The 27,833-nt window shown below is 37.3% G+C and overlaps 1 protein-coding gene across 6 annotated transcripts in view; it reads right to left on the reverse strand.

The window, feature by feature from the left end:
- Nucleotides 1-4,115, reverse strand: part of LOC117339195 (transcription factor COE3-like) — a 66,918-nt gene extending 62,803 nt beyond the window's left edge. For 2 of the 6 annotated variants that reach the window (XM_033900648.1, XM_033900645.1), the window contains exons 1-4: nucleotides 3,634-4,114; nucleotides 3,143-3,296; nucleotides 2,521-2,584; nucleotides 384-439 (exon numbers count right to left, since the gene is read on the reverse strand). In XM_033900648.1, coding sequence (XP_033756539.1) covers nucleotides 384-439; nucleotides 2,521-2,584; nucleotides 3,143-3,296; nucleotides 3,634-3,785 — 426 coding nt within the window. In that variant the 5' untranslated portion in view covers nucleotides 3,786-4,114. Of the gene's footprint in view, nucleotides 1-383; nucleotides 440-2,520; nucleotides 2,585-3,130; nucleotides 3,297-3,633 lie in introns of all 6 variants that reach the window. The other 4 variants (XM_033900649.1, XM_033900650.1, XM_033900647.1 and 1 more) reach the window with 4 other exon arrangements.
- Nucleotides 4,116-27,833: the final 23,718 nt, after the last annotated feature.

A 27,833-nucleotide genomic window follows, 5' to 3' on the forward strand; every position in this document is an offset into this window, starting at 1 on the left:
GCTGATTTAAACAAACGGTTTTGTCTCGCGTAGTTTGTTTTCTGTTACATGATAATAGATAAATCAATGTGTTAATTAGTTTTAGCTGACTTCTGACATTTTCGTGGAATAGTTTTATGGGCAGCTTTTGTTCTGCATTGAACGCAGTGTTTGTTTACGGTATGTTTGCTGTCTTTTCCCTTAATGACTTTCAATAGCCCTATGTATTTGCAGAAGATATTTCTAAGCTTTATTTCAGCCATTCCTTTCTTTTTGAAAAGGATACAAGCATTTTATCTACACCTATTTTTAAGATATTTAATTTTTTTTATTTTACCTTTATTTTATTTACATTTTCACTTTCTGTTTTGATGTGATATTTTCGATTTCATAAAATGGCTTACCCCCTTTGTGACGGAGTCAATGAGGCGGATATAAAGGTCCTGCTCCTGCCGAACTCCTGTAAAATAAAGGGGAAAATAAACATTAAAACCAACACCGGGTGTTCCGGATCGTTAATGCCTATACACCAACAGCTGTTAACGGGGCTATGTAAAAACAATCAGCAACCAATCTCGTTAGTCGAGAGACGACTTGTGAGGTATCGAGTAATTCTTGTCAGCAGAGCTAGTACCATCTACACAAACACTCGTCTCGTCTGTTTACATACAAAGCATTCCCAGAAATCTCCGTCATAATTCCAAGAATATTAGCAATTGTGTAGGTAATAATTTGACATAGCGTATTTTGTATAATTGACACACAAAAGCTCACAAAATAACAATATGACTGCGTGTTTCTGTGTGAAAAAAGGACTATAATAAAAATGTTTTCACTTTATTTTCATGTAGCTTTACTATGAATATTGTAACAACCACGATGCATTTTGAAATGTTTACATTTAGAAAAAGTAATGTGGACATGTCATTTTAAAAACAAGTGTTGACTTTTTCAATTGACAGTAACTAGTTTTGATTCCGCAAACAACTCATGCATATTGGAGACGAAATATCAAGCAATAATTCCAAGATTAAATCATCTCAGTAACCATGTGTGGTCATATCAGAAAATTAATCAAATATCACTCTAGCAAATTCATTTAAGCGGAAATAGGTTACTTAATTGTTTCCCTCTTTAGTTCTATCAGAAAGGACAGAGGGGTTATCGAGGCATGGACTGTTAGTGAATGATAGAAAGTAGAAATGTATCACCAGTCGATCACACATGTTAACGAGAGTGACTTTCATACGGACGAATACAGACATACCAACTGATTGTTTATTTCATTAATGGCGATTGTTTTTTGTTAGTAAAAAAAAAATCCCGATACAATCACTACTAATGTGCTGGAGGTACTGGGTGACGATGGTTATGTCAATATTTACATACGATATTTGATCTGGCTATCGAACAATGTAATGCTCAACAGGTCAACCAAACCGTTATCGCAATGTATAATAAAGTTTCGAGAAAAAAACTGACGGGAAAAATGGACATAATTTGTGATTTGATACCCCCTGATTACTGATTTTATATAAGGGTTCACTAAAGTATGATCCATGTATCAACGGAAAAAATACAAGCTGTATTGTCATACCGGGTAAGTCATGTTGATAGGACATGAGTTGAATTTTAATACATTTTCGTGCCGAATATTTTATTTTATTTTCAATCAGGAGAAGCTGGTAAATAGAATGAAGTAGATATACTAATATTTGTTTTAAATGTTTATTGACATGACACATTCTTCAACAGTGGGATATGGTTCATAGTCTATCAGTGAAAACCGGAACGAAATATTTGATATGTTACATTGTATTTAAAACAAATGGTGACCGTATTAGCGAGACATTTGCAAAATTAAAAAAAAAAAATTAAAATGATAACACCACAAAATATGACTAAATTATGTGAAATTGATAGCTAGCATGCAGTTTGTCCAGTAAATAATTAAACACAAACTCCTACAAAAGTGTCGGCCTAACGCATATTGTTTATAATGTCTGGTTTGTTTACGAGTCCCTGGAGGAAGCCTACAGGTGACAAAGGATTCCCGGGGACTACTGAATAATTGGCCCCAGTGGTCCCGACTCAAATACACACAGGCGTGTATTTAATATTACGTACCAACTAATCGTCATTAGATTAATGACGAAGATCTGAAGGTCGTGTGTAATGTTTATTTCGACTAATATATATTCCCCTTCTGTATTGGTCCCGTAAATTCTACTGTCTATGTAAACATAATACATTCATAAATACTAAATAATTGGACCATATATTTGCTAAAAATATAGAATCACTGATCTTCGAGTATCTAAATAAAGGCGAACTGCTGTCACTAACATTCGGTAAAATATTGGTAACTTACATATATGAATAATACAAACTTTTTTTTTTAAATATCGTCATTTTGAATAATAATATTTAATACATAATCAGAAAGGAATATAATACAAAAATATAACGTTTTAGCAATGCCCGCCAACATACATTGAATTGTACAACAGAAATTCGAGAAATGATACATATGTAACTTACCATTGGCAAAGAGAAGTTGTAGCCTATAGTGTATTCCATTGTTTGTCTTTGGACCCTCGGGTTCCTGAAATAGCAATCACAATGTCTTCAGAAACACTCACTTTTTCCAGATAAGCAAATCTACACCAGTCTATGCAAAACTTGCGATTTTCATCCGTCAAAAAAATAACAAAAAAAACAATCAAACAATTTAACACTTAATTCCACAGAATAAACAGTCTGGGTCGGCTATACCGTGAATATAGAGACATAGGAAATACTCGTTCGTTTTATATTATATGTTTTTTCTGTCTGCTTTCGCTGTGTGCTTCCCATGTTTTCAGTATAATGCCGTTTATGAATATTTCATTCCAAGTGCTCGACCTAACAAGCCATTTTGCGTTTTAACGAGAATCACAGATTGACTTCACAGGGACGCCATATGTCGTAAATAAAAACAGAATGTCATAAAACAGAGTAAAGCAACTCAAAATACAGATATATTATCTAAAAACATATAATTCTCAAATGATCCACTTCATCAAAAAATGTGTTTACTGATACGCAGGTACTCTACGGTTTCATTTACTTCCTCAAAAAGTGGGAAAAAAAATAGGAAAATGATATTGACCTGTAAACTTACTTGTTCTTTCTCAACAAAATCTATGAAAGCTGTTCTTTCTACTTCGATAGGCTGGCCTTGCCTATCATACAAAGCTAAAACAAAATGGAAGAAATTGCTTTTCCGTAGATTGCTTGGGGGTTGTTTCTCAAAGTGTGCTCGTCCGAACCCAACACTGCAACGTAAAGAAAACACCCAATGGAATTTCGGACATAACAGTTACACATAGAAAGAAGGTACCAAGGGACAAAAGCACAGCTTCTCATCCTGGATAGTGAGAATGATAAGCGTCCGATCGTCGGCCAGCCTTGTCAGTAAAACATTGGCGGATTGAATCCCATATGAGACGCAGAACTTGACCGGAGATGGAAACGACAGACACCAGTTTAAAACAGTGTGAAAATTGAGATAAAATTAAATGAGCGCGGTCCAAAGTTGGGATTAAAAAACACGAAAAATGAAATAAAAATATCACAAATTAAGTTGTTTTGTTTGATTAAATAAATATCTACCTTCCCCCACCCTGATCGACGACCGTGGGCTGCATCCAGTTCCTAATTGGGGCAGGTTGTCCTGTCGACTGCTGCAGCGGTTCCTCCTTCATATGTGTTGATGCTGTTGGCGGTAGTATTCTCGGTGGGTTGGTTTCTGGCGCCCCGAACATGTAAGAACTCCCTCAGTAAACACTAGACTCACAACTCATGTCAATGGCGATCCTCACACACTATATAATCACACGACACTCTGGTACATAATACTTCTCAAAGAATATATATATATGTATATATATTTCTTTTCTATATATATTTTTTTCGAATATTTTTTTTCAAAAATCACAGTGTAAAATTGTTGTTTGTATTAAAGGAATGCGGGTCAGAGATCGAATATGGAGTTATAACCGGTATCATTTACTCTGGATGCGCTCTCCACAGCTTCTGCTGACAACTCTCACGGGTACCCGTTTTGTTGAATTCATGTGTACAGTGTAACTCTCCAGTCCCTGAGGAAGAGAATATATCCCTCGGGAAAGTCTTTTGCTCCGAAGATGTCACCCGAACAGCCAATCAAATGCCGTAATACAGACATCGATAGCGAACCGCCCGCCTCCCGACCAACGGGACTCGAATCATGGGATTCCCCAGTCCAATCAAATGGCTCAGCGGGTCAACGCTAATATCTTCCAACACATGCTCCCATCATCTACTCTCGCCGCTGGAGGAATTACTGTGCTATCGATCCCAGCGCTGTGCGGCGATCAGAAGATACCAACGTTTTGAAAAATGAATTTCTCTTGATAATTTCTCTCTAACGTCTGCGTCTAGATCTACGTTTTTAATTCTCGTCTGTTTAAGTGATATTTTTCAAGGCGAGATTTGAATACTTTTGTGAATTTCTCGAGCGGTTGAAGTGACAGAAGGTCGACTAAGTATCATAACAATAGCACGTGGAATCACGGCATGTCAAAATACGACAGACCACGCCCCTCGGAGCGCCAGCATCGCTTAGAGGAGACCTATCTCCCTGATACTGCTGGTATACTGTTTTTTTTATTTAGATTAGAATCTATGATATGGCGAAACATACGATTATGTTAACTTACGTATGGTACAAAACTAATATTGGAAATGATCATTACGTATCGATTTTGTGCCGAAATACTTTTATAAACAATTCATGAATATGGCCGATTATTACGGGAATAGGATTACAATAATTTATTTTGATTTAAAATAAAAATATTTGATTAATAGTTGTTTTCTTTCCTGTTCGAAAATACGCATGACAATGCTTTTACTCAGTGTTACAGTATCGTGGTATGAATAGAGAACGAGGGGACTTCCAGTAACTTAATACTTTATTGGAACGTAATACTATTATGTTGATCACATAGAATATATAAAGTAAAGGTACCGTTATTTCATATTTTTTATTGAAGTTTGCACTGCATTATTATACTGATTATACCAGGAACATACATAGATCCCTGATTATACTTGATAATTAGGGAAAAAATATGCATTATATTATTTTTACTGATAACTACAAGACGCTGTTTAAATGTAAGTATATCTATTTACAATTACAAGTAAATGTTAATTAAACTACGATATCCTGTATCATCTAACGAAAATCTCCGATTATAACACCTCCTTCAGGTTTATTGTCACTTGTTTGTAAACAAAGGATATCGGGATCACATTAACTCTTAACTTTTACCGGAACAGGTGTGTAATTAACGGACCGGAAAATTATCCGGAATTACTCGAAAATGCTAAACGTCACATTGTGGTGTATGAATTATTGATTGAGCTGGAGTGTTTGCTTTGTCGTGCTATCACGTGACATTGTTTGACCCTTTTATGTGACGAGTACGTGAAGCGGTGGTGGTATTAATACCTGGCCCCCCACACAATACCCTGTACCGTTACACCGCCTAGAACCCGTTAGCACGTTACAAACATCTGTGAGACATGTTTCTTTTGTGCTTTTTGACCAATTAGGTCAAATGACCATTGGTCAAATCACTGACCAAATGGTCAACATTTCTTTTCTTTGTGACAACGAGAGACTCTTCTACAGCCATACATCTTTTATTGTGGTACAGAGAGGTAGGACGGTATCATTATGAAGCTATGTCCTCTTACCCTCCCCTAGGTAAATCTAACTGGGTATAACTAATCACCGGTAAAAAACAGTTCAATAACTTCTGAGTACAAATTCAAATTCAAATTCATTTTATTCTCTTTTCACATATTGACATGACGTATAGAGAGAAAAACATATGTACAATATAATATATACAATTAAAGTAGTGTTCGTATTTGATAGTAAGAGTAAGAATGTATACTTACACGTATGTGTGTGTGTGTGTTTTCTTTTTTTTCCAGATAAATGTAACTATCAGCCAGATATAGAAATGGATTTTCTAGTTCCGGAAAACTCTAATAACTAAGAAATCATTTTAAAGAATCCTATATACATATTTTAGTACAGCCACGTGATTGGGGATATGCTGGTAGGTACTTTATTACATATTTTAGTACAGCCACGTGATTGGGGATATGCTGGTAGGTACTTTATTACATATTTTAGTACAGCCACGTGATTGGGGATATGCTGGTAGGTACTTTATTACATATTTTAGTACAGCCACGTGATTGGGGATATGCTGGTAGGTACTTTATTACATATTTTAGTACAGCCACGTGATTGGGGATATGCTGGTAGGTACTTTATTACATATTTTAGTACAGCCACGTGATTGGGGATATGCTGGTAGGTACTTTATTACATATTTTAGTACAGCCACGTGATTGGGGATATGCTGGTAGGTACTTTATTACATATTTTAGTACAGCCACGTGATTGGGGATATGCTGGTAGGTACTTTATTACATATTTTAGTACAGCCACGTGATTGGGGATATGCTGGTACTTTAGTATCTATAATCAAACCTATGATGTGTTGGTCGGGTGGCACACTTACCTTCATCTAGGCGGCCGTGGTTCGATTCTCCTATCGGACGTGAAAAGGTATGGTGATCGCCTTTGCGCGTGAGTTTTCCCGGGTACTCCGGGTTCCCCCCTCAATAAGATCCCTCGTACGCTTCCAACAATGGTGAATGAATAAAGCTGTTTTACTTTTTATGTATCATTCAAGTCCCGCAAAAATGTTTGATATTACTAACCTCTTTTTTCAATTCCCAATTTTTCATTCCTTATTCTATCCGAATAAAACCTCTCATTCTATCCGAATAAACCTCAGAGAATGTTTATGAAAAGTGTTCCTCTGTCATAAAACGGTGTAAAAACTTTAATGAAAGAAAAATATGGGAAATACAATACATTTAGTGAAATGGTTTTTACTTAAAAAAAAAACACATTAAAAAGATAAAAAATAAAAATATAATAGGAATCAGTGTTTATAATGTAGATATTCCCGTGGGAAATTCATACTGTAGAACCAGAAACGGTAACGGAAACCAGTTTTTGTTTCCCTGTTGACCGATTTAGATTTGAAATTAATATAAAATGATGATAAATAGAAGTTGAAAATAAAATCAAAAATAAATGAATCAATAAATAGATAAACAAAATATAATTTATTGTTGTGTGTCAGAGGAATATAACCAAGGTAACCGCGTTGAAAAGTTATGTCTTTATGTAATGTTTCATTTTAGCCAATAAAACACGTTTTAATCAAAACAAACGTTATTATCGTCAAAATACCACGGTTTTTAGATGATAATGTTTAAAGCATTAAAATGATACACATAGCTCGTGTTTCTAAACCCCTCGTTCCCTAACCCTCGTGTACCCCACGTGTTAGATCATATGTCTATAACGAACGGATATTCTCTACCAATACACATACCTCTGTACGGCATTCAATCATACACCTCCAATTGTTATTGACAGAAACATTGGCAAAATTAAATTGGTGCGGACAAATAAATTTTGTTGCGAATCTGATCGATATAATATATATAATTTAAAAGAAAACATGTCGTAATTTGTAACTTGTGCAGACTATCAAGGGAGTGATTAGGTGGAATACTATTTTTCATAATCATCCTTTCCATTTTTTCCTGTGCTCAATATTTGGTAACATATGGTAGTTATCAAATGTAAGACGAGATCACTTTCTTCACGTGAAAAATAAATGAAATATCGACAACTGGCATGATAGAATATCCAACGAAATACAAGTATTTACCATAGTAACGGTATAGTGTATGACATTGAAAGTATTATGTAACGATGCTTTGGATTGGTCCAAATGGTTATCCGCATATAGTAGAACTCGTTATCTGAAAGTCAGTGGGTCATGACAAAAACTCGAGATATCCGGATATTCGAGATAACCGAGTCTATTTGTTATATATAGTTTTTACTGTCGGAACTAGATTTTAGTTAGGCAGAGTCTTCGAGTTATCAGAGTTCAAGAGAACGAAGCTAAATTGTTACAACAAGCGCCATCGGTCCAAACGACAGCTACCATAATGTGATATTGATGTGTTTAGAGGATTCTAATCACAACCCTTAAAATACTACGACGATATTTGAAAATATTTCCTTAATATTTCAAATGTAAAATCAAGTTACCTTTGTCCTCAACCAAATACTTATTACATCTCGCCCAACATGACCTCAATATAACAAGACTTATCATTGTACATGTATAAACTTTAGGAGACCCTAAGCAAATGATGGTCAATAGACCTATATGTATACCCTCCTCTCGAGGTCCTCAATACAACTATCATTGTGTACCCTCCCATCGAGGTCCTTAATACAACTATCAGTGTTAACCCTCCCCTCGAGGTCCTCAATACAACTATCAGTGTGTACCCTCCCCTCGAGGTCCTCAATACAACTATCAGTGTTAACCCTCCCCTCGAGGTCCTCAATACAACTATCAGTGTGTACCCTCCCCTCGAGGTCCTCAATACAACTATCAGTGTGTACCCTCCCCTCGAGGTCCTCAATACAACTATCATTGTGTACCTTCCCCTCGAGGTCCTAAATACAACTATCAGTGTGTACCCTCCCCTCAAGGTCCTCAATACAACTATCAATGTATACCCTCCCCTCGAGGTCCTCAATACAACTATCAATGTGTACCCTCCCCTCGAGGTCCTCAATACAACTATCAGTGTGTACCCTCCTCTCGAGGTCCTCAATACAACTATCAGTGTGTACCCTCCTCTCGGGGTCCTCAATACAACTATCATTGTGTACCGTCCCCTCGAGGTCCTCAATACAACTATCATTGTGTACCTTCCCCTCGAGGTCCTCAATACAACTATCATTGTGTACCTTCTCATCGTTTCTTCAATACAACTATCAATGTGTACCCTCCCCTCGAGGTCCTCAATACAACTATCATTGTGTACCCTCCCCTCGAGGTCCTCAATACAACTATCATTGTTTACCTTCCCCTCGAGGTCCTCAATACAACTATCATTGTGTACCTTCTCATCGTTTCTTCAATACAACTATCAATGTGTACCCTCCCCTCGAGGTCCTCAATACAACTATCATTGTGTACCCTCCCCTCGAGGTCCTCAATACAACTATCATTGTTTACCTTCCCCTCGAGGTCCTCAATACAATTATCATTGTGTACCTTCTCATCGTTTCTTCAATACAACTATCATTGTGTACCCTCCCCTCGAGGTCCTCAATACAACTATCAGTGTGTACCCTCCTCTCGGGGTCCTCAATACAACTATCAGTGTGTACCTTCCCCTCGAGGTCCTCAATACAACTATCAGTGTGTACCCTCCTCTCGGGGTCCTCAATACAACTATCAATGTGTACCCTCCCCTCGAGGTCCTCAATACAACTATCATTGTGTACCCTCCCCTCGAGGTCCTCAATACAACTATCATTGTGTACCCTCCCCTCGAGGTCCTCAATACAACTATCATTGTTTACCTTCCCCTCGAGGTCCTCAATACAACTATCATTGTGTACCTTCTCATCGTTTCTTCAATACAACTATCAATGTGTACCCTCCCCTCGAGGTCCTCAATACAACTATCATTGTGTACCCTCCCCTCGAGGTCCTCAATACAACTATCATTGTGTACCCTCCCCTCGAGGTCCTCAATACAACTATCAGTGTGTACCCTCCCCTCGAGGTCCTCAATACAACTATCATTGTGTACCTTCCCCTCGAGGTCCTAAATACAACTATCAGTGTGTACCCTCCCCTCAAGGTCCTCAATACAACTATCAATGTATACCCTCCCCTCGAGGTCCTCAATACAACTATCAATGTGTACCCTCCCCTCGAGGTCCTCAATACAACTATCAGTGTGTACCCTCCTCTCGGGGTCCTCAATACAACTATCATTGTGTACCGTCCCCTCGAGGTCCTCAATACAACTATCATTGTGTACCGTCCCCTCGAGGTCCTCAATACAACTATCATTGTGTACCTTCCCCTCGAGGTCCTCAATACAACTATCATTGTGTACCTTCTCATCGTTTCCTCAATACAACTATCAATGTGTACCCTCCCCTCGAGGTCCTCAATACAACTATCATTGTGTACCCTAACCTCGAGGTCCTCAATACAACTATCAATGTATACCCTCCCCTCGAGGTCCTCAATACAACTCTCAATGTGTACCCTCCCCTCGAGGTCCTCAATGCAACTATCATTGTGTACCCTCCCCTCGAGGTCCTCAATACAACTATCATTGTGTACCCTCCCCTCGAGGTCCTCAATACAACTATCAATATGTACCCTCCCCTCGAGGTCCTCAATACAACTATCAATGTGTACCCTCCCCTCGAGGTCCTCAATACAACTATCATTGTGTACCCTCCCCTCGAGGTCCTCAATACAACTATCAATATGTACCATCCCCTCGAGGTCCTCAATACAACTATCAATGTGTACCCTCCCCTCGAGGTCCTCAATACAACTATCAGTGTGCACCCTCCCCTCGAGGTCCTCAATAAACTATCAGTGTGTACCCTCCCCTCGAGGTCCTCAATACAACTATCAGTGTGTACCCTCCTCTCGAGGTCCTTAATACAACTATCAATGTGTACCCTCCTCTCGAGGTCCTCAATACAACTATCAGTGTGTACCCTCCTCTCGAGGTCCTCAATACAACTATCAGTGTGTACCCTCCTCTCGAGGTCCTCACTACAAATATCAGTGTACCCTCCCCTCGAGGTCCTCAATACACCTATCAGTGTAAGAGGTTGTCACCTATCTTTTCGTGCCATCCCTCCAGAACCACAACTTGATTACAATATGTCCTTAAACTGCGAACCACAGAACCTTGAATAAATCAGAAAATGGGATCAAAGGAAGGCAGAAACTGTCAAAGTTGGTTATTTTCCTGAATAATAGGATCTCGAATTTTTACTCCCTTCTTAAGAAAATCTCACCAATCTACATCGATACAGATAGAATATGTACCGGGTATAATAATTGACCAATCTTTCACAGACGTGCCCATTCCAGGGGCAGTAGACCACACTTGCGATCCCCATAAAAAATATTTATTTACGTCAACTTTTTTACTGGAAACACAAAGGTGTTTACTACCCTTTCGATACTTTCATTATTACTTTTTGGACTTCTTATGCTTTCTTAATGACCCACCTTTACCTGTATCGATAGCGAGATAAAGGGGACGATAACTCTCACTGGGCTGCTACTTAACAAACACATCACCAAACAACTTAGTTGTTTAACCATATACTCAAAATGTCACCAGGAAAACAACTTAAAAAACAGACAAATAATCAATCAAATATTTAATATAACTCTATCAAAGAAAACGTTACAAATTGATTTTATTATATAAAACTAGGGAGTGCTGGGTATTTTATTTATTATATGTAAAATGTCAATGAAGTTTAATTTACTGCGCATGCGTGTCTTCTGTGCCAGCGTCACAGCTGCTGACAAAATCGCTGACTGGACTAACAGACAGTACCCAGCCGGAGGTGTCTGTGGTCCGCCGATAGGAGGGGGATTTAGACCGTGGAGGGGTTCATATTAGGCCGTGGTGAGGACAAATTTACAACCTAGACGACTGCCCAGATAAGATTACTAGGACCACAGTAAATGTCTGTCTTACTGTGTACGGTTTTGGTGTCACAGAGATTTGGTTTACAATGCTGACATAATTTTGATGGTTCCGGAACATATAACCATGACCACGTGACATGTTGGACGGTATGGGACAATGACGTCTCACTACAGAGATTGACCGCTCACCTCGACGTTAATGATATAGAGTAAATTAACGTGTTACCGGGGTATACATTGACCTCAGTCTGGGAGTCACTATTTATCTATCCACTTAAACAGCAACATTGAGACATATTCTACGGCAACATAAGACTAAATACCACTTGTAGAATGAAGGATGGTACAAAAGAGAAACAAGATATTAATTAGCATCTTAAAAACAAAATGAGAGTTAGATACTAAAGACTTGAAGTGAATATTATAGGAGGCGACCAAAAATACGAAATAAATCAAAAGAAAATCTTCATGGGGAGGTTGAAAAGACCCATAATTCAATATATATATTTTTTAATTATTTCTAACATCAACTTACTTAAATAAAAGAATCCAAGTCATATACTTGTATGCTGGATAAGAAACCTCTAAAGTTCAAGAGTGACCCGATAAAGGATTTTGTGGACAATGGATGAGTGACGTGTATTGAGTGACCCGATAAAGGATTTTGTGGACAATGGATGAGTGACGTGTATTGGAGGTGTAGCTAGAACGTGTCATACATTAGTTCTAATTAGTTTCTTTTAAGTAATTTAAAGATATATACCGCCAGCCCTATTGTGTACATCGTTTATGAACCTTAATTTGTAGTATATCCTAATGTAGCAACATACATCTTGCTCTTAGATCTCTAGATGTCTTCCTTCCTTTCTTTCTTCTTTGCTTTTCTTTCTTCATAAATTATTATAAGTATACTATACCGCTATCACAATCTTTGTAATGTATATTTGTGGAGAGGGCTTTTATAAGTTTTGTTGAAAATTGTGCCCAATCCAATTGTGTCTAAACAATAAAATACGCTCAAAAGTATCTGTTGGATACAACAGGGCCGGGTATTGGCTAACCCTTGTTCGTATTGAATTGTTACTTCTCCTATATACATGTTCATTTAAAAGTTTTTGCATTGAATTATGTCCTACCTGTACGTTTTAACTAATACATTCATTTCTAGTTTAAAGATTGTTTTTAAGTTTTTAAATTGTTCCATGTATACCCTATATAAATAAGCAAACCTATCAAAATATCGACTACTACCACACTCCATTCAGTATTTACAAAATTAAACATGTTAAACTCCAAGTCTGTCTTGTCTGAAATATTACACTGTAACGGCATACCTCCTACTAAGTCACAAATCCGTATTCCCTACGCCACATTCGTTTCGCGTTTCCGTGTAAATTGGACGTGTCATGGCACGTGCTCGAAGAACGGCCCAGTGAAACTACGTCACACATGTTCCTGGTCTCGTACTTGACATATCTATGTACATAATGACGTAATACATATCGAATGGAGTTAATGACACGGGTGTCAATGTTGTTTCTTTTTTAACGTCAAAACTAAACGAACTTCAAATCCTTGTTGAAATGTCAACGCAACTTTTCCCCCAAAATGGGTCTGGAAAAGAAACTTCTAAGGTATTCGTCATTATGCGAAGTAAGAATCTTGTAATTCATGCGTGACATTAATGCTGAGTACCGGTATAGCGTCAAATCTTACTCTTCCCCGGGGTCACCCCGTGTATATACGGTCTATGATTATCCTCCCCCGGGGTCACCCCGTGTATATACGGTCTATGATTATCCTCCCCTGGGGTCACCCCGTGTATATACGGGTCTATGATTATCCTCCCCCGGGGGTCACCCCATGTATATACGGTCTATGATTATCCTCCCCCGGGGTCACCCCATGTATATACGGTCTATGATTATCCTCCCCCGGGGTCACCCCGTGTATAAACGGTCTATGATTATCCTCCCCCGGGGTCACCCCGTGTATATACGGTCTATGATTATCCTCCCCTGGGGTCACCCCACGTATATACGGTCTGTGATTATCCTCCCCCGGGGTTACCCCACGCATATACGGTCTATGATTATCCTCCCCCGGGGTTACCCCACGCATATACGGTCTATGATTATCCTCTCCCGGGGTCACCCCATGTATATACGGTCTATGATTATCCTCCCCCCGGGGTCACCCCACGTATATACGGTCTATGATTATTCTCCCCCGGTGTTACCCCATGTATATACGGTCTATGATTATCCTCCCCCGGGGTTACCCCATGTATATACGGTCTATGATTATCCTCCCCCGGGGTTACCCCACGTATATACGGTCTATGATTATCCTCCCCCGGGGGTCAACGACGACAGAAGTTACCTTCTGTGGATATTCGGGTGTTGTAGTGGATTTCACATTCGCCTTTCACAAAAAGCAACCAGCGTTTGATTCCCGGACCGGAGTGACGTAGTAGGGTATACAACTTGTTCCACTACTATTCCAAACGAAATAAGGATAATTTGAAATGATTTACCCGTATTGGGGACGTAAAGAGGTACTTTCAAACTGATAACCGTAAAATCAAATATCACCTCCCTAAGCACTCTCAACACTGATACAGTTTTTATCGCAGTCGATTCATAAGTACACGGATTTTCACAGTTTAATATTTATACACCATACCAAAACCACATGAAATATACGAACTGATCGCACAGTTTTGCTCAGGTTACTGATTCGTGTTTGTGCGGACGATGTTTGCACGAGTACGATGTGCGGTTTTTGGTGGGTTGTACGTTTCTGTTCGTGCGTATGTGCGGACAATGCATGCACGATGTGCGGTTTTTCCTAACATTTTGGTATGTTGCAATTCTGTCTGTGGACGCAAGATCAATACACATTCGGACAGGACAGTGGTCAATCGGCCACACTAACACGTACGCTGGGGTTCCATTCGTATATAGTTACGAGAAAAGGTCAAACGGTGACCTATCGGTAGGGGGCCCTCATAGAACTAATCATGACTACATCAGTATGGTTATTTCCCCTCAGGTATTTAATTGGAAATATCCTCCCAGTGTAAACCACACAGAAATGAAAAAAAAATCATTAAAAGAAGTCTAGAATCATAACTGAAATCATACATGTATCTATCGCGAGAATTTGATGTATTGGGCTAAAACGATAATTGACAAGTATCAAATCATGTCCTTTCGAGAGAAAGAATGAAAATAAAGAAACGTACAATGCGTCTATTTGCACACGTAAATGTATTCTATGAAAATAAAAATGCCACCGCCGACTACTGAATCTTTCGATATCTATTGATTGTAAATATAAAAATGTGAAAATAATAATTGTTGAACGGCAATTTGAATGTCCCTATATGGACTGAACTGCGCTTATTGCGTTTACGTTGGTATAAACGTAATGACTACAGTAAATTTAAAAACGGGAAAGTTAAACCTTCAATACTATACACGGAAGGTAAACCTTCAATACTATTGTGTATCTCGACTTCTGATTTTAGAAATTGAGCTAATCCCTCAGATAAGCCAATAATGGATCGATGCCAAGTTGGGGATCAGCACCAAAAGCAGAGAATTTACGCGAAATCCTCCGGGAAATACATTGCATCTAACAACATTTACTCAGTTGAACGAAAAGTATAGGTCATAGCGACCTACCTTTTATGTAGTTGTGCAATTCTCTTAAGTGTGTATTTACATTCAGACTTATAGAAATATAGGAATTCACGTAAATGAAAGTACGCTCAAATGTCAATTACAGTACTGTAGGTATTGCGGTTGGACTGGGCAAGCATTAATGACCTTCATTATTGTGATTGTAACATCAAAGTAGGGATTGGATATGTAAGTGGTTCTTTGCTCAGTATTCTCAATTAAAAGAAAACAATAATAAGAACAAAAATCCAAAGAAAACTTTTGAAATTGCGAGTATTTTAATTAAGAAATTTAATTTTCATTTTAGTATTTTTAATCCACTAGGTTTGGAATTAATTAAAGACATGAAAAAGAATTTTAAAGTACGTATGATTCATTTCTAATACAATACTTCACAGTCATTAAATTAAATTAAAATTTCAAATGTACCTTTTGCGGTCAGTTAATAAAATAAAGACATCAAACAAAACCTCATCCGCATTATTTCCTTGATATATCCCCAAAGCATCTACAGACGATACTTCGCCGCCACACAAGAAAAATACTCATGATTTAAACAAAGAAAAAAACAATTATAGGTCGTGATTTCATTATTATCGAATAGAAAAAAGGATGTTTTGCATCTATTTACTGGGGATATCGTGATTACACGAATTCCCCAAAACCCTTAGCTACAGACGCTGTGCTGGCTCAGTTGGGAAGCCTGGCATGTCTAACAATTATCACGAACTCCCATTCGCTATCAACACAAGTATTTTATCATTGTAATAACACAAGGCCACAAAACAAGCTACTGCTGTAGTTGTAATTGAAATTCAACATTTTATTCTGTTCACATGTCTTCATTTTTCTTTTTTCTTTACCTTTTTTTTAATTTGAATTTTTCCGTATATCAAACATTAAAAAAATACATGTATAAATAAATAAATAGATAAATAAATAAATAAAACGGAATGCTTATTCTATTGTGTTCAGCTCGCTGATTCGCCAAAGAAAAAAATTAGCAGTTTTCGTTTGAGAAAGAGCCCTCTATCTTCAAATAATATACTCGCACTACGATGAATATCTGAATGGCTTTTGAACGGAGGTTATTGACAGATATAAACTAGAAATATTATTTTCCGAAATTCAAATATAAACCCCATTACAAATACCTTGGTGTCCTTTTTGCGAAAGAAAGAACATTATTAATCTGGTTAACTGTAATTTATGAAAACCGGATATTGTCGATATGAACGTACTGCACCATGATTTGTCAGACTTTTGTAACCTTAATATAATGCGAACAATTTTTTACTCAAAACGATATTATCAAACAATACCTTGTCTTTTACCCAGAAATGTTTAGACGCTCAAGGTCGAGCCGGAAGTGCTCATTTATAGCCATTTATGATTACATCAGAGGGTAGAATACAATTATTGGTGACGTATACATATTTAAGTAAGTTTAATCCTTGCCAAGAGACAATCCTCAATGAGATACCATTTTTCATATATCGCTGTTGCAGTTATACATGTATGTAATCTTTTGTCAGAAAACACTTTTAAAACAATTCTAATTTTTACATGTATTTTGTAATGAGAGCCAATGTAAAGAGGCCGCCTGCAATAAGGGATTACTCAATGTATTTCCATGAAGATAATTACTTAAGGCATGTTAGACTGAGTGAACAAATAAACACAGCAATCGTATGTCTCGCCTCTTACGCTTTATTGGAATAGAAAGTTTTATCCACACTCCAAAATATACTAAAATTTTTGTATCTGATATTTACAAAGCTTGTTCCAATTTGTCTACGTACTGATTTATAAGCTAATTAGGGAAGCAATACAGATCTTATAAAGGTTTCTCAAAATCTAAGGGTTAAACCATCAAAATATACCAACTTTTTTTTAATATTTAGGAATGATGGTTTAAGTACGATATTACTATAACGAATTTTTTACAATTTTTTACAATTGCAGTTATTAGAGACGATTTCCCTAAGAAAGATGGTTACCTAAGGAAACGTCGCGTAGCCCGTAGTACCGGGGCAGCACCCGCATGTAAAAAGCTTGCGAAAGATTGTTTTGTTCTGACCCGCGCGTGCGAGGGTGAATACACAGAAGACCTGTGTGAAGTGGTGCCGTCCAAAAGCAGAAAAGCGCTTAGCACTGTCAGCAACAAAGCACAGAATACGGAACAATCCGATGTTGGTGGTATTGTATCTTTAAAAGAAACTGTTATAATCCTACAAAGAGAAATTCACGAAATGAAGTGTGAGTACAATAAAGTCGTGAACAACCTCGAACAGAAAATTGACAAGTTATATAAAGAAAAGGACACAGCACAGAAAAGAAGGGAAAAAACACAAACAGAAACGCGACAACAGCTAAAACAAGTAACAGACAATAAGCATGAAAACAAAGCCCTACTTGAAACTGTGAACGAGCTCCAAAGAGAACAAACAGCAAACAAGGCGGAAATTGAGGCTCTGAAACTAGAAAATAAAAAAATCAGAAACGAACTTAATGAAATCAATGTAATTTACCAAGATTCATGTAAGAAAATTGAAGATGTCGAGAAGCAGGTAGTCACCGTGAAAAAGGACATGAAACAGATTGTTGAATCCGCTTCAGACTTCAAAAATATGGCGAGTCGGTACGACAATGACCAGTTAAACGGCGTCGCAAGTACTAAAAAGTCGCTCAAACTATTATCGGAACGCGTTGGTAACTACATCAAATGCTACGATTCCGACATGACCAAAACTCAAGATTCAATACAAACATGTGCATCTTCTGTAGAAGGGATAAAAAAACAACTAGACAAGTTGAGGAAAAAAGTTGATAAGAGCGAGTCTCAAGGTTCATGTAAATCAAAGTCTACTATTGATGATCGCGCAAAGCATACTGTAGAAACATACAACAGATTCAGTGTGCTAGACGCAGACACAGTTCCTCAGTCGAGAGGTATACAACGACATGACCCCGAAACACAAACGAACGCACCCCTCAGCCACAGGTGCGTGGATATACCAGAGACTCACACGAATGCGCCTATCCATTCGAACTCCGCAACAACGTCAGGCGCGAGTCCACCCAGTAGTACAGGAGTAGAAAACAACGACAGTAAGGTTTGTGGAGAGAAAGCCAGAGAAAGGGAAAGTCGATCGTACTCCACGGTTGCATCAAGTGCTATCCCTGTACATTTTCCCACTTCGGCTTGTCGAAGTAACACATCCGCTCCCCGTTGTGAAAAATCTGATTTTGTAAAAGAACAGTCAAACTTGGCAGACCGATTTGTTGGATACAAGGCTGTGTCGAGACAAAAAATAAGCCGGTTCTATATACATGGTATTAACAAGAGAATAGCGTCAGAATCAGCGATGAGGGATTTTCTTCATAAATCAGGTGTGCGCGTAACGCATATAAAGTATTTTCAGAACAGTTGGAAATCCACAGCCTCCGCCCAACTAAATATACAATCAGAGGACGTCGGAATCATATCGGCTGGTGGCTTCTGGCCTAGTGGAATCGGTATGAGAGAATGGGTTCCGAGACAAGTCTTTTACAACCAAATCAATGATGGTTGACTCAATTAACATGATGTGTTGGAACATAGAGGGCGTTATGGCCGGCTCTCCATATTTACTGGAATGTTTAGAAAAATATCATATAGATATTTGTGGTCTTTCAGAACACTGGGTGAGAGAATATAATTTATCTTTCTTCGACATGTTTAAACAGTATGGTTATACAGCTATAGTTAAACCGGTTCATGAAATTGACCCTTTCCGGTATAAATGTAACGTTAGAGGTGGTGTGGCAATTCTTTGTAAATCTAACAATTTTATTTTTTCGGAAATAGAGGTTGAAAGTTCAAGGATAGTTGGTGTGGAGATTCAAACTCCCAATAAGGAATATTTGTACTGTTTCGCAGTTTATATGCCAGCCTCATCAAGACCAATTGATGTTTTTATTGAGCATGTTGAAATTCTAGAGTCACTAGTTACAGTTTACTCAAAAAAGGGTAGGGTTTTTATAATTGGTGATCTGAATGTTAAAATCAGAGGGCACAGAAGTAATTTTGAAAAAAATGAAAGGTCAAGTGTATTCCAATCTTTTTTAGATAGAACTAATTTGTATTCTGCTAACGTTCAGTTAAATTGTAAAGGACCAGTGTACACCTTTTATCCTCAAACAGGACACTGTACTACCATTGATCATATCTTAATTCAGTCAAACGTTTTTGACTTGATAAATTACTGTGAAGTACTAGACGATGATCTTCATAATTTATCGGAACATCACCCTGTCATATGTTCCATATCCATACCAGTTTCTGCCCCTCATTCTGCGGGATCTGCATATGTAAAATATAATTGGAAAAAGGCAAAAACAATCAATGCCTTGAAATGTTATACAATATGTCTAGATGATAATTTAAGTTCAGTGATTATACCTGAAGGTATTATATCGAATAACGACATTGACGGATATTATTCTAACATAGTATTGTCAGTCAAGAAAGCTGCTGACTTAACATTACCTAAAAGTGAATACAAAAGTTATCTTAAACCGTATTGGAACGACGAAGTATCACAAATGCATAAGGTAATGACTAATAAAAGGAAACGTTGGATCTTAGAAGGTAGGCCAAGATCCGGAAGCGTCAGTTTTTTGGAGTATAAACAAAACAAAGCTATTTTTCGCAGAAATTTACGTACTGCCTTTCATACTTATATGTCAAATCAGTTTTCTGAAATTGATAAGTGTGGTGAGATAGACCAAACATTGTTTTGGCAATTGTATAAACGTAAAGTTAATAAACGACCACAATCACAAACTGAATTAAGGTACAATGGTAAAACCTTACGTGAGCCTGCTGACATTGTAGAGGCATGGGCGTTACATTTTGGTGCGATATTTCAAGATAAATCGGATGAATGTTTTGAAACAGGCTTTGAAAATGATATTAACACGCATATTGACAATATTGAGTCCAATGTTAAGTTTGAACAGGATAATTTCCTGAATGACGTCATTACGTCAGTAGAGATATCGACGTCATGCAAGAAACTCAGCACAAATAAAGCTGGAGGGCATGATGGTTTAGTTTATGAGCATTTTAAGTACGGAAGTAATAAACTATTCGAACATATGGCTGCGTTGTTCAATATGATAATAAAAAATGAATACATCCCAAAACAGTGGAAAAGGGGATTAATTGTTACGTTGCACAAAGGTCAAGGGAAAGTAAAAGATGATCCCAATAATTATAGAGGCATCACCCTACTGCCAGTCATGTTTAAGTTATTTGAAATGTCTATATCAAATAGAATCAGCCCAGTCATATGTTCTGATACGTTTCCCAATAAGCAGCAGTCTGCATACCAAAGTAATCTGTGTAGCCTATGCACATCTTTTAACTTACAAGAATGTATTAATTATAATTTAGAAAATGGATCAAATGTATATGTTGCATTTTTAGACAGCAACAAGGCGTTCGACACAGTGTGGCACGCAGGTCTTCTTTTTAAAATACATGAAATTGGACTGAGAGGCAAGATATGGGTTATTCTTAAAGAAATGTATACACATGTAGAAAGTTCAATCTTATTTAATGGCTTAACATCACCTTTGATCAAAATGGAGAGAGGGATTTTGCAAGGGGGATCTTTGTCTGCCAAACTGTACCTAATTTTCATAAACGAATTATTGAATGAAATGGAAAATTGTGGAAACGGCGCAGTTATTGCAGATTTAAAAGTTAACATCCCAACTCAGGCAGATGACATTTGCCTTGTTAGTACAAATTTTCAAAGCCTACAAAAAATGGTTAATATATGTGAAACCTATAGTAAGAAGTGGAGATTCACTTTCTCATCTACGAAAAGTAAAATTGTATTGTTTTCTGAAAAACGCATATCCCATAATATACAAAATGTCTACCTATACAAATTTGTACTGCCTGTAGTTGAAGAAATTAAACATGTCGGAATATTGTTAAACGGCAGAAGAAATTCAGTTGAAAGAACTACTAGAGCATGTTGTAAATTAAAAACTGGTGTTATGTCTCTTCTAAAATCTGGTGCTCATCCCAACGCACTTAACCCTCTCACTGTTGCTAAAATAGTCAAAATTAAAGTGTATCCTTCTGCACTTTTCGGATGTGAACTATGGTTACTCTCCAAAACTGAAGTATTATTATTAGAAAAGGCACAAAATTTTATTGTGAAAAGTATTCAAAGGTTTGAAAAGAGAACTAGGACAGACATGTGTGTATCATTGCTTGGCTGGACTAGTATTGAATCTTATATTAATATCAAGAAATTATTATTTCTGGGACGAATTTATAATATCGATAATAGTATGCTAGTACACAAGATATTTATTACTAGATTTTTTATGTTCATTGTAAACAACGAAAAACAACAGGGATTTATACCCGACATTATTTCTATTTTAAGAAAATATTCATTGTATGAGACTTTTGTTGACTATATAAAGCAAGGGTATTTTCCGGGGAAACTACAATGGAAAAAAAGTGTCTATGAAAATGTATATAGAGTAGAGGAAACTGCATGGTTAGAACGTATGCATAACCACAATGACTTTTTCAGATTTAAATTTATTCATTCTAAAATTAAACCACATTATTTATGGAAATTGGCTATTAAATATCCTCAGTATTATAAATCTATACACTGTATCATAAAATTATGTACAACATCTCGTATGTTGGACCATATGGCTTTATGCCACTACTGTGGTATTTTATACAACGATACTTTAATGCATATAATTCTACATTGTGAAAAGAATACTGCTATTCGTGATAAATTATGGTGTTTTTTATTTAATATGTTGGGTATTGATTTTATTGCGTACCTTCACAATTTATCAGATTTTGAACTAGTTAATGCTTTATTAGGAAGCAAGTTAGACTATGACATGTCTAACGAAGACAACGAATATGTAAGATTAGCAAATGTAAATTTTCTGAATGAAATGCTTAAAAATATAACCCAATTTGCTAACAATTGATGTTTCAATATAATTACTTGTGTGTGAAATAACTTTGTATATGTATATTCAGACTATTCTTGTTTATATGTTGATTGTATGATGTAATTATTCTATTTGTGAATCTTCATTTGTGGAGGAAATAAAGAGAATAATAATAATACAGTTTAAATACGTAATCCATTACCTGGTTGTACTTATGTTACATTTGATTTTATGTTTGACAGAATCCCCTATATCGTTTACATTAACTCATTCCCTAATAAAGAAAAAAGCCCAGACAAGATGAAAATTCGGGATGCTGATACAATATAATTACGATCCTTTAAATATAAATATGCTTGATCACATTACACTCTTATAACCACTGGAATGGCCTATGCCCAATATTGTAGTACACAATCTGGTCGTTAATTTTGCTTAATTTCCATCAATTGTAAATAAACACATCACACATTAAAGTTGGGCCAATATAAATGATAGTAAAACAAGGATAAAATCGCTTCAGAAGATTTATTTATCATTTGGGAGTAGTTCAGTAAATACTCGCACGTGCTTACCACATTGTTAAAAAATCGCCCCCATAGGACCATCATAGTCAAGTATCAACAAAAACTTGGTCAAATATCACTTGAAATATGTTAAATTTGAATTTGAGACAAATTAGATAAAAGTGGTTCTAATCTTAGATTTACAAGCGCCTTATAGATTGGATGTGCACATCAAAAACGTTTTAATCCTAAACGCATTCAGCTACAATGTTCTTGTAAACTGCAAACCTTTCATTGAATTGGTAATAATCAGAAACACGACCATAACTAGCTTATGTTAGTAGTTTTTATTTATCAGTGTAGACTTCCGAATGACAGTAAAACCATCGCTACACAGCGAATAAGGAAATAATTGGTAAGCTCATTTGCTGCTCTTCGGCATCCCTCGAGAGTACTTCCGAACGGCACCGACCGGTATCACCACATCGTTGACATTGAGAGTGGAGGGAGGGGGAAGCAAGCTCCGACTCATCAGCGAAGTTATTTTCTAACAATTAGGTTTCCCTGTCCCACCGGACAGATTCGTCTTGCTGGGAACGACCCCCCGTAAAGTCATAATGGTGACCAATATTGGGTTAAGTATTGTATCGGACACCTTGGATGCCGGCGGAAACACTCTCAAGCAATATTCGCACGATCTGTTCCAGTTTTATTTAATTTCAACTGTGATATGTCAGAGGACTTGCAAATATGAATCCGTATGAGAAGGTAATGCGGATGTCATTTTTGTAAGGTGATTGTGTCAGGTTCACTCAGCGTCTCAGAAAATAAAAAAAAAATGGAATGGGAACGGGTTCTCAGCGAGCAAAATTAATCAAACGTGACACCAATCGTAAGTTAAGGAAACTGAACGGAACAAAACATCCCTGATCTGAAATTAAGAGATAAAAGAAAAGAACATCAAAATACGTTATATGTTACAGAATTTTTAAGAAATCGGACGAAAAACTATTTAGAAGACATGAGACCTTCCTTGTTTTCAGGAGGAGCGATTCGGTATAGATGTGAACGGCAGTTTCTATGTCACACGTAACTGAACATGCCTACTGCATTCACTGTACTTGTCATCCGGGATGGAAAAAAAGTTCAGTTGAGTCCACTCCCTTTAATGCATGACAGTGGGTCTACGAATGAGGATATATTTCTTCTCTTTGAACTGTAAAAGGGGCGATCAGTGGGGCATGATCGGGAATTCGGACATGGCTTCCCGAAGATTTAGATGGACTCTTTTAACGATATGAGCTGATAACCTACGATAGTCTCAGTCCGGTTCAGCTACATAGTCTGTTTTCACAGTCTTCGTCCCAAGACAAACACAATTACAACACGAGGCCTGCTTATCCACATGACAGAAGACAAAAAATCTCCAAAGGAAGCAGGGACGACGAGACAACGCTAAATACAAGTGAGAAGGGCGGCATTATGATTCTACAATTTGGTATCTTGTTTTCACTTCGGTACGGTAGTTTTTTATTCATGTATTATTGATGTTGCTTTGGCACATTTTAATTTTTTGTTGCTCGGCGTCTTTCAGAGAGATGCAAAACGAAATTATGAAATCGAAAATATATTAAAAGCTCGGACAGGGGAAGAGGCCAAACTGCGTTCGTAACTCAAAAGCCCCAGTCTCTAGACAGGTGCTTTGGCCATACATTTATCTGTCCTCCATATTTCCAGCCCTATTCAGATACAAAAGGATAATCAAGAACCGTTATGCTTATCTGTTTTATGAGTTTGATACAATACGAATAGGCTATGCAAGCAGAAAATCAGCTTCATGCAAGCATCAAAGAATGTCTGGACCACTCCCTTTAACGTGTTATCTCACTGAACTATCCCTGTCATGTTATTACGTCAGTATGAAATGCCTGGTATCAAAAATGTGTCTGAGAAACAGTAACAAGCATTCATTAATTTGCTCGTTCGTTCGTTCGTTCGTTCAATCGGTCATTCATTCATTTATTTTCATTTATACAAACATATAAAATAAATGAAACACATCATTAATGACAATGGTAATCTTGTTGTATCAGGACATACTATTCCAGATTTTCTTCTCGGCGCCAAACGTGTATCCGTCAGTGAAACTGGATGTACTTCCTCAAAGTTCCCAGGTCAGGGTTATGCTTTTAAAAAAACACACTGTTGGTGCACAAAGGTAAGAGATTTTTACGCTACTTATGCTTCTTGAGTTAAATCCGTCAGCTATAAAGTGTAGATACTCGGTCGACAGTTATGTGCCACGGATTCTCGGGAAGATGGTTGGCTCCGTATGTCTTACCAATTACAGACCTTCACGAATGACAGTTACTGGTGTTACCCAGGCAGGCCTCAGGCATTACACACGCGCAATGATCAAATTCGGAGGTCATTGTTCTGCGGTCTGTACACTCCAAAGTTTCACGACTACATGCAAGATAACCTTCCAAGTAACAGATATTACATGTACAAAACGTCTTTTTTTTTAAATATGGGGTTACTGATCTGCCAATGGTTTTATTCAAGACTTAACATTTTTAGTACCGAGCGGGAACACTATGGACAGGCTTTTTGGAATTTTATCAGGGCAGAAAACCGAGACCTTGTTATAGATAGGTATACACATAGTGACTAGATAGGTATACATATATTGACTAGATAGGTATACACATATTAACTAGATAGGTATACATATGTTGACTAGATAGGTATACATATATTGACTAAATAGGTATACATATATTGACTAGATAGGTATACATATATTGACTAGATAGGTACACATATATTAACTAGATAGGCAGTCACGCTAGTATCCGCCTTCGGCCCACGTTTGCCGAAGGGTTCATTGTGGTTTCTCCAGCTACTAAAACATTATTCTTATTGTATTTTATTGTATTTCCAGTACTTCTTATATATATTATGTGATTGTATTTGTAATTTTTTGTGTTTTGATAAAGGGGCGGATTGCCTCGAAAATTTAACAAACCTTATTGTTTACACTGTTTGAATTACTTCTTTGCCCCATATAATCATTACAAGTAATTCGTATCCTCCATACATTTATGTGAGGATCCAGTGTTATCTGGATTATACTGTTCATATTACTTCTTTGACCCTTATATTAACTAGATAGGTATACATATATTGACTAGATAGGTACACATATATTGACTAGATAGGTATACATATATTGACTAGATAGGTATACATATATTGACTAGATATGGGGCAAAGAAGTAATTCAAACAGTGTAAACAATAAGGTTTGTTAAATTTTCGAGGCAATCCGCCCCTTTATCAAAACACAAAAAATTACAAATACAATCACATAATATATATAAGAAGTACTGGAAATACAATAAAATACAATAAGAATAATGTTTTAGTAGCTGGAGAAACCACAATGAACCCTTCGGCAAACGTGGGCCGAAGGCGGATACTAGCGTGACTGCATCATGTTCAAACACTAGAACGCTATGCGACCAACGGCAGAGATATTTTGAATTCGCCCGCACGTGAAAGTATATCGAAATACTGCTCGTGGACGACATTGCATTGATATCAGATTTCAGAATAAAAATGTTGCATTATCGTCTCTACAATGATTGATTAAATATCGTGTACAAAGTCTGAAAAACTTTTGAAAAATATGTTTTAGATAATTAGAATTATAGGGAGTGGTGTGAAAAAAACTACTACGAATATTTGTCAAGACTGAGAATATAAGAAATACGAATGCCGAAGTGTCCCTACAGGACGCTACGGGAAACAGACGGTTCGGGCCAAATCGGACCAAGATGCTGTTGCATGATGGCGGGAGATGGGTATACATATATTGAACAGATAGGTACACATATATTCACGAATGACGTTCCGGAACACCTAGTCTTGTGTTAAATTTCTGCAACTCAAGAGTCATCAAGCCCAAACATCGACTGGAAAACTATTGGATATTTACCTTACCTATGGCTCAAAAGTAGTTAATTAATGTACACTAGGACGCATCTATAGGATGAATTTTGATTTGCATATATGATGCAAAGATATTTGTATTGTGCTTCTAACTGCATCTCCACAGATGTATATGAATATAAGATTATCCACTGTAGACTGTGACGCATCTATGATCAATAGTCCTGATGCAAACATATTTGTAATATGTTTCTAACAGTATCTTCTCATATGAGGATGAAATTGAGGTTATCCTAAATTGTAACAGTAAGTAATGACGAGTTTTATGGTTAACAACAAGATGGGGGGTATCCTATTTCCTTATACAGTATGAAGTTAGCCGTGTTTGATGCTCATTGGTCCGGTACCTGGAGTTTCCCTTGCCAACACCCTAGTTCACATCTTTAAGACGCGACATATTCTGGATCTGACCAAGGCCTTGTCACTACCCTAGTTCACATTTTGTAAGACGCGACATATTCTGGATCTGACCAAGGCCTTGTCACCACCCTAGTTCACATTTTGTAAGACGCGACATATTCTGGATCTGACCAAGGCCTTGTCACTACCCTAGTTCACATTTTGTAAGACGCGACATATTCTGGATCTGACCAAGGCCTTGTCACTACCCTAGTTCACATTTTGTAAGACGCGACATATTCTAGATCTGACCAAGGCCTTGTCACTACCCTAGTTCACATTTTGTAAGACGCGACATATTCTGGATCTGACAGAGGACTTGAGGTCAGGTGCCTGGTAATTCCCTTGTCACTACCCTAGTTCACATTTTGTAAGACGCGACATATTCTAGATCTGACCAAGGCCTTGTCACTACCCTAGTTCACATTTTGTAAGACGCGACATATTCTGGATCTGACAGAGGACTTGAGGTCAGGTGCCTGGTAATTCCCTTGTCACCACCCTAGTTCACATTTTGTAAGATGTGACATATTCTGGATCTGACAGAGGACT

The sequence above is a fragment of the Pecten maximus genome, chromosome 12, assembly GCF_902652985.1.
Source record: "Pecten maximus chromosome 12, xPecMax1.1, whole genome shotgun sequence".
Lineage (NCBI taxonomy): Eukaryota > Metazoa > Mollusca > Bivalvia > Pectinida > Pectinidae > Pecten > Pecten maximus.